Consider the following 8,642-nt stretch of genomic DNA (forward strand, 5'->3'; position numbering starts at 1 on the left):
GGAAGGGAGGGAGGAAGGAAGGAAGGGAGAAAGGAAAGGAAGGGAAGGAGGGAGGAAGAAAGGAAGGAAGGAAGGGAGGGAGGGAGAGAGAAAGGGAAGAAGGAAGGAGGAAAGGAGGGAGGGAAGGAAGAAAAGGAGGGAGGGAACAAAGGAAGGAGAAAGGGAACAAAGGAGGGAGGAATGGAAGGAAATGAAGGAGGGAGGGAGGGAGAGAGGGGACAAAAGAGGGAGAGAGGGAAGGAAGGAAAGAAGGAAGGAAGGAAGGAAACTGGGTCTGATAGCTCTTTTCTGTAATCTCAACACTTGCGAGGAGGCATGAGTATTGGCTATATAGCATGCCAGAGGTCGGCCTGGGCTAAGAGAGGACCTGTCTTACAATCCCCCTAACAGTCCCCAAAAAAGAGAAGAAAGGAAAGGGATGGAGAATTGTGTCCAGTGCAAGTCTTCCTCCTGTTGCCCTCCATTGCCTGAGGTCTGTGTTTTCACAGACCTGACTTCAAAGTAGTCCCACCCTGGTGGCAGCACTGAGAGAAGATGAGGATGGGAGGAGTAGGAACTCAGTGGGTCTCCATGACAACTCTTCCTCCTTAACTCCCTCCATAGACATGGTCCACGCTGTGGCTCTTACTCTGTTTCTGGGCTGTGGTAACATCATCTCCTCCAGTTACCCCTTCAGCCATGAATAAAGTCTAGGGCTTGTGTTTGGTTTCCCAGATTTCCATCATGAGTTTAACAAACGAATATGAAGTGCTCTCTGTTTGAAAGACCTAGAGGGCTCTGTCAGATGAACTCAGATTGACAAAGTAAGAAATGTGTTTCTGTATTACAGTGTCAGGAGACAGTCAAGACATGGGGGTTGCGACATCTATCTCATAAGGCCCCTTCTGGTCATAATTGACATTGCCTAGGAAAAAGTTAAGTGGTTTGCTCAAAGATATTCCAGTCCGTTGGTGATATATTTAGAACTTGAACCCAGCACTCCTACACAGGGATATGCTCTTAAGTACTAACACTGAATTTCTTAGCGTGCTTCCCAATTCTCTACATATTTTCTTTATCAATTATGTTGTCCCCAAATGAGCAGATTTCCCTAGCTTCTGAACTTTACTTTTATATGGATATTTTAACACCATTGGATATATTGTTTTTAGAATTACTGAGTCTTTTGCCTTAAACTCAAGTGGAATGGGCCAGTGAGATGGCTCAGAAGGTACAGGAGCTTGCCTCCAAGCCTGGGGACCTGAGTTCGGTCCCTAGAACTCACAAGGCAGGAGGAGAGAATCCACTTCCACAGGCTGTCCCCTGACCTCCACACACATGCTCTGGCCCAAGTACACATACACATATAGGTACGTACATACATACACACACACACACACACACACACACACACACACACACACACACAGATAAATTTTGCTTAAAAATCAAAAGGGCTCACTAAAGTGGCTTAAGTTGTTATTTTAGGTGGGTTGAAATTTCATGAAATTTCCAGGTTTTTACAGCAAACCTTGATGTGGTGAAGCAATCGACTGCATAGCTCTGTACCGCTGGCTTTCATTGAATGGTCCCCTTTACCTTTTGGATCTTCTCTCTTCTCTCTGGCCTGGGTTCAGCAACTCTAGTAGGAGCTAATGGTGCAGCTGACTGAGTTCCGGGCAGCTGCTGGCCTGTGCTTGTTCAGCACTCAGCTGCACCAGTTGACTGCTCAGTGTTTATTGAGACCTGTCAGTGGGTGGCATGAGTGATGATGATGAGCACTTAGCCTAATGAGTTGGAATTTGCAGTGCCTCAGCTTAATTCCTTGCCAGCAGTGCGCAGAGAAAATGGAATAGAACGGGATGTGGTGTTTTCTGCTATCCTGGTTATTTACAAGTGGTCACAAGAAAAGGAAAAAGAAAAAAAAAATTGAAAAAACAGCTCACTTCCTTGTTTCCCTTAAGAGACAACTTTTTTCCTCAGAATTTTCTCGATAATTCCAGCAACAATGCACTCTTAAGGTTAGGTAGGTTAGAACCATTGACCCCTGGGTTTAAACACATTAGCAGCTTTTTCCAAAACAAAAACCAAATTCCTTTTTTTTTGTTTGTTTTTTGTTTTTTTTTTTTTTGGTTTTGGTATAGCCCTGGCTGTCCTGGAATTCACTCTGTAGACCAGGCTGGCCTCAAACTCAGAAATCCACCTGCCTCTGCCTCCCAAGTGCTGGGATTAAAGGCGTGCGCCACCACTGCCCGGCTCCAAAAACCAAATTCCTAATCTGGGTGTCCATAGCCCTTCACCGTGTGGGCTAGCCTGTGTTTCACCAGGAGCAATGGAAATCCCATTTCAAATCTCCGCCATGCCTCCTCAACTAGGTTCTTTGGAAACCTGCTACCTTTGTGATGTCTTTGTCTGTGTTATATTAGCTTCTAACTACTATGTGTGCAGATTCCTACAATATTTCAAAAGCCAGCTCAAGCTGGGCACACCCCAAAGGCTGAGTTGGAGGCCAACCTGAGCTACATAGAAAACCCTTTCTCAAAAAAACAAAACAAAACAAAAAACCCAAAAACCAAAAAAAAAAAACAAAAAAGGGCCAGTTCAAAATACATTTTCGGTTTGAAGGTCACAGAAACACCTTTAAACAGTGGTTCCTCCTTATAGAGCACTTCCTAGCAGTTACACTGGAAGAGCGATTTTTATTCCCATTTCACACTTTATAGATGAAGCTCTGTAGATTGAGACTCTGAGAAGTTAGCTCACCTGCCCAAGGTCTTGGAACTGCACAGTAAGGGGCAAGCAGACAGGCAAGGCCTCTAGGACTTAAGAACAGCTCTTCCCCAGGGCTTGAGCCTGAAATGTCCTCCAAAAATGTGATCAGACACACAAAGAAAATAATGCAAGCCCTCTTTCCACTGAGGTAACCTTACATAGAGTGTCACAGCACTTCCTGAGGGACATCAGGAAACTGTTAGCCCCTGTAAGCAGGTCTGAAATTCATGAGTTCCAAACTGGTAACTGCTGGCTTTGTTATTTTATTGTCCCACAAGGCGTGTTATTTCCTGAAGGTGTCTGAGACCCTAGTAAGAGCTTTGGGACAGCTCCATTCTGGCCCTCAGAACAGAGCAGAGGGTCAGCGCAGGACCTCCCAGATCACTATCCACTCTTCCATCCAAACATTTCTTCAATGTGTAGGGAGACTGAATGTGAGTCCCAGTTCCTGTCCTTTCCCAGACAGAGACTTTGAATGTGTATAGAATTCCTCCAAACAATAGGGTCCAATAGTTATCAAGACATAAGGCGATCATGCTCACCACAGTTCACCAGTCCCTGACAACAGTGAGCGCCCAATAAACAGCACCTGTAATGAATGAATTTCTCCTCAAGCGTGACCCCATTTGGGGTTTAATATAATTCTGCATAGGAAAACCACAAAAACAAACCTTCACTCAGTTATTGTCATAGGGCATTGCTTAGGTGACTGTCATGCATAGTGTTCCCCTGGAGTCACTTAGGTAGACAGCGTCTTGGCTTGGCTCGTGCCACCCCCACCCCTCCACCTCCACCTCCTTATTCTAAGGACTGCTTTGTCCAAATAGAAAGCCTGAACTCTGAACTTTGCTGTAGTCAGGTTCCTTATCAGACCACTTGGCAAATGATAAAATTATTTTTGTGTATCTTCATAGTAGTAGGGTGATTTTGTTGTTTTCTTTGTGCTAAGGTTGACTGAATTGTGTACTTTATCCTGAACCTAATTCAATCTTCAGGACAATTGGAAAAGACAGATATAATTATTTTCACCATTTTACATATAGGAAATTGGTGCTCAGAGCAGTTATGTCACTTTGAGCAAGATCACCCACTTAGCCAGAAATGGTGAAGCTGAAAACATGCCATTTCCTGTCTGATGTCAAAGATGGGATTCTTGTTCACCATTCCACTCTATTAATGTTTAAAATGGGCTTAAGTAACTTTTTAATGGACATAGCTTTTAATTTTTATTTTATGTTTTCTGTGTATGGGTGTTTTGCTTTCATGTATGCCTGTGTACCATGTGTGTGCCTGATGACCAAGAAGGCCAGAAGAAGAGGGTATCAAAGCCTCTGGAACTGGAGTTACAGCCAGTTGTGAACCATACCATATGGGTGCTCGGAATTGAACCTGGGCCTGCTGGAAGAGTAGCCAGTGCTCTTAACTGCTGAGCCATCTCTGCCGCATCTACCTTTTTTTCTGTTTCTGAGTGTTTGCACGCAACTGTGTATATCTCATGTGTACAGTGCCCAGAGAGGCTGGACCTAGAATTATAAACAGTTGTGAGCAGCTATGGGGATACTTGTAATGACTAAGTCGTCTCTCCAGCCTCCCCACCCCTTTAAGAATAACTTGTATTTCCTTCTGCTTTCAAATAACTGGGAAATCCATCTCTTGTGATTAGTGACGTACTGACTATTTAACAACTCAACTAGCCTTCAGAAATCAGTGATTGCTTATTTCTGTGGTGGAAAGAGTGCTACTCAATGGCCACAGACAAAGCACCAGGGTGTCCATAAAATCTCAATAAAGCCCCAACAATGTAACATCTTCTCTGAAGAGTAGATCCACACATATTCTAGTGCACTAAAGCTCACCATTACAGAGGAGCCATTTCTTGGCCAGGTGCGATGGCATATATGCCTTTAATCCTAGCATTTGGGAGGCAGGGGCAAGTGGATCTCTGTGAGGTCAGCCTGATCTACATAGCAAGTTCCAGGACAGCTAGGGCTACAACATAAAGAGACCCTGTCTCCATGGGCACAACTCAGTTCCTTTGTAGGTCAGCCATTTTTAATCCTGACTACATATTTGAATCACTTGTGAGCTGGTGAAAATCTGATGCTCTGCCTGCAAACATTCTGGTTTAAGCCACTTGGGGTGTGGCCAAGACAGCGGTAAACTTCATTTAAGCTCACCTCATTGTCTGTGCAGTGGGGATTGAGAAACTCTCTCCCAGGAAAAAAGACAGCCTAGCCATCACTCACACTCAGCAGAAATGTCAAGATAGGAGGTAACAACTGTAATCCACGTGACTGGGATTTACCAACTTCAAAGTTTAGAAGTTTAGCCCTTAGACGTGACTAATTGTGCTTGTTTATGACATTTTATTTAAATTAGTTCAACTGAAAAATGACTTCTGGGTATGGCCACACAACTTAGTTGGGTAAGGGTGCTGACTGCTCAGTGGGTAAGGGTGCTGACTGCTCACTGGTTAAGGGTGCTTTGTTATCAAGTCATCATCTTTTTTTTTTTTTAAAGTACACTGTAGCTGTCTTCAGACACCAGAAGAAGATCTCATTACAGATGGTTGCGAGCCAACATGTAGTTGCTGGGAATTGAACTCAGGGCCTTCAGAAGAGCAGTTGGTGCTCTTACCCGCTGAGCCATCTCACCAGCCCCTGTTATCAAGTCTTCTAACCTGAGTGCTAGCCTCAGGATCTACATGATAAAAAGATCACTTAGGTAACAGTAATACAACTGGGGGCAAAGCCAGAGGCAAAGCAAAGTGAGTAGCTCATGCCTAAGACACCTAACTGCACACTCACACATGAGTGCATACAGCACACACACACTCACACATGAGTGCATATAGCACTCACACATGAGTGCATACAGCACACACACACTCACACATGAGTGCATACAGCACACACACACTCATACATGAGTGCATACAACACACACACACTCACACATGAGTGCATACAGCACACACACACACAACTAAAATTTTTTTTAAAAAAGGTAAAATAAAAACCCCACCTTCCCCCTTGGGGACATTCCCCATGGGTATGCAAATGTGATAAAATGTGTTTTGTTTGTTTTGTTTTGTTTCTTTAACAGCTCTGGTGCCTTTTCACTTAAACCATGAGTGGTGTATAACAGAGTGTGGCTATTACAACTGTCGTCCATTGGACTTTATAATTTGCTTTTGTTCAAGTCTTGAATAATTAACAGGCATGAATTTGTTCGCAGGACAAGCTCTTCAGCATCTCTCCCCAAACAGACCTAAAATCAGGGATCTCCCCTTCACTCGGAACAGCCTTGCACCTCTGCCGGACCAAAAATGTAAGTACTGGAGCCCCTCCCCAGCTCTTTCTGCAAGCGATATCTGGTCTAGACAAACTCATTGGCGGTTCACTTTCTTTTTGTTTTTCAAAAGACTATCAGGTGCTAATACTTGTGCACAGAGGAAAATCCCTAAAAGGAACTTGAAGTTGGTAATGCCTACTTAATAAATAAATAAATAAACAAATAAACAAATAAATAAATAAATGGGAACTAATCTTAATCCCCCCTTTCAGGGAATTTTGTTTGAAATGCACACAGTAACAGGAGTTTATTTGGCTATGTATTATCTAATGTCTTTAAGAATGCACCTTAAGCTGGATGTGTTGGGGCATGGATTTAATTCCAGGGCTCAGGAGGACAAGAACTTCAAGTCCAGTCTTGGATGTCTAATGATTGGGATTTGAAGGACGCCTGTGCTACAAGTCTCAAAAAGGGGGTGGAGCAGGGGGCAGGGCTCTGAAGATGATTGATTCCCTCACTGTGTGGGACCCAGCCCAGTCGTTCCTAAGCCGAAGGGAAGTATTTGATTGGTTTGGTTTAGTTTGGTTCTATTTTGTTTGAGACATGGTCACATTGTCTGCCAGTCCAATCTGAGCTTAAATTCTAATTATCCGGAGAAGGAGTTAGAAGTGGGAAGCCAGGATCCTCCTGGACAGACTGATCCCCTGACCTTACTGACTGGTGCACAGTGAGGGTTCTGGTTGGTTTGGTTTGAGAGTTGGTGTCGATTTTTCTCACTGGGGGAAACTCAAGCCGGCACTCTCCTTTAATCGGCTTGGACTTGAATGTGGCCTGAAAAAGCCAGAGAGGTTTTCACAATTAAATTCCAGTAGACAAGACAAAGATACCTAATCAGTTTTGCTGAGTGCAGAAGAAATAGAGCAAGCCCAGCTCTTCCCAAGAGAAACTTGAGAGCCTTTGGGGGGTAGCGTGAGAGCAAACGTCTCCAGGCTTGTTCAGAGCGGTGTGCTAACTTGATCATCCGCAGCTGCTCCACCCCAGAGACCTGCTCTGGCAGGCACGCACAGCTAGAACACGTTGGCTCAAAGCTGCTGCAATCTTGTATTTGTGCATTTTTCAAAACCCCGACGTTGACACGATGTAAGCCTGATTAGATATGAACACACAGCTTTTCTCCTTAGTCCAGCTCCCACCAACACAGGCTTCTTAGAATGTGCTTCCGCTCCTCGAGAAACCATCCCATAGGAGCCTTGGAAGAAGCAAATCTCAAAATGTCTCTCATTCTATTCCCTCCTCTTTCTCCTACCCAGTTCTATCTGGAGAACCCCTGAGAACAAACCGGGTGCTTCCAGCGATTCCAAGCCAGAGGGGACATGACCCACCACCAGCTGAAGAGAGCAAGCGGTCCTCCAGTCCCACCCATGATGAGAACTAACTGCGGATCGCTCTCTGTGGAAATAGAGAAGATATATATTTTTCAACTTTCCAAGGGTGAGATTACTCTAGTTTATATGAGCAAAGTCTTAATTTAGTAAGCTGAGTTCTACAAGCCATTCACGGTTTTCTAATTCAAGGTTCCTTATTTCAAATAAATGCACTCCCTAAACACTCACTTAGAATCTTCAGGTGTGCAAGCATCACCAAGCCTATGAGTTTCTGTGACCCCCTACACACTGTAACTCAGAAACAAAATACACTCCTGAAGGATTTAGGTACGTTTCATTTATGTTTGTGCCATATTTGCTGTTTGGTCTAGTTCCTTTTTTTTTTTTTTCCTTATTTGGTGATTTTATGTATTTTTTTTTAAGTGTATGCTTTGCTGAATAAAAAAAAAAATGAGAAGCAAATCTTAAGACTTGTTTTTTGAATTTATTTCCATTCTATCGCACCCTGACCAAGCTGAATTAAAGTGCAGCCCTAAAGTCCTCTGTCAGTCACAACATCTGACTTTGAAATGCTCAAGCTCCTACAAATTGTTTTCTGATATTGTCAGCTCTTGGCTACAACCCAAATCACTTGGCAGTGTTTGCATCTCTTCTTGGTTACTTAATTCTTTCCACCTTCTGTTGTTTTCAGAAAGGCTGATGGCCCCAGTAATAAAAAGGGTCATGGGAGCTGGCAAGGTATACTTCCTGGCCTGATAGAAGTTCTCGCCCTTTCCTCCAATATTCTACGTGCTAAGAATCCTCTTCTTTTGTGTTTCAAAATAATGCTTTGTGCCTTCGAGGAGGCCTTCTCAGATTTGAGATTTAGCAAAGTTCTGGGAGATGCCCTCCTTCACTGAGACGATGGCATGCTACTTAGACTGACATTGGCTGGCAGCCTCGCCTCCAGTCACATAAGGTGACACTCTTTACTACCACCAACCACGTCTGCAGGGTTTGGAAATGTGTCAAGTGCAACATTTACTATTTTATACTAGGGTTATTCTTTACTTGGAATAGACATGATATAGAACCTCCTTCTTGTGGCATGTTCCAGGACTCCGCAAAGAGAGTCAAACACTTAATTTATTTTTCAGAAGGGAGTAGAGACGGAGAGAGGGAGGTGTCGAGAGTAGCCATGGTAAGGAGTGGTCAGAATCCCATCCTGCCCAT

The 8,642-nt window shown here is 43.8% G+C and overlaps 1 protein-coding gene across 6 annotated transcripts in view; it reads left to right on the forward strand.

The window, feature by feature from the left end:
* Ankrd55 (ankyrin repeat domain 55) overlaps nucleotides 1–7,760 on the forward strand; it is a 111,566-nt gene extending 103,806 nt beyond the window's left edge. For all 6 annotated transcript variants that reach the window (XM_031360208.1, XM_031360214.1, XM_031360210.1 and 3 more), the window contains 2 exons: nucleotides 5,989–6,081; nucleotides 7,356–7,760. In XM_031360208.1, coding sequence (XP_031216068.1) covers nucleotides 5,989–6,081; nucleotides 7,356–7,480 — 218 coding nt within the window. In that variant the 3' untranslated portion in view covers nucleotides 7,481–7,760. The remainder of the gene's footprint in view (nucleotides 1–5,988; nucleotides 6,082–7,355) is intronic.
* Nucleotides 7,761–8,642: the final 882 nt, after the last annotated feature.

This window comes from Mastomys coucha, unplaced genomic scaffold (genome assembly GCF_008632895.1).
Source record: "Mastomys coucha isolate ucsf_1 unplaced genomic scaffold, UCSF_Mcou_1 pScaffold8, whole genome shotgun sequence".
Taxonomy (NCBI): Eukaryota; Metazoa; Chordata; class Mammalia; order Rodentia; family Muridae; genus Mastomys; species Mastomys coucha.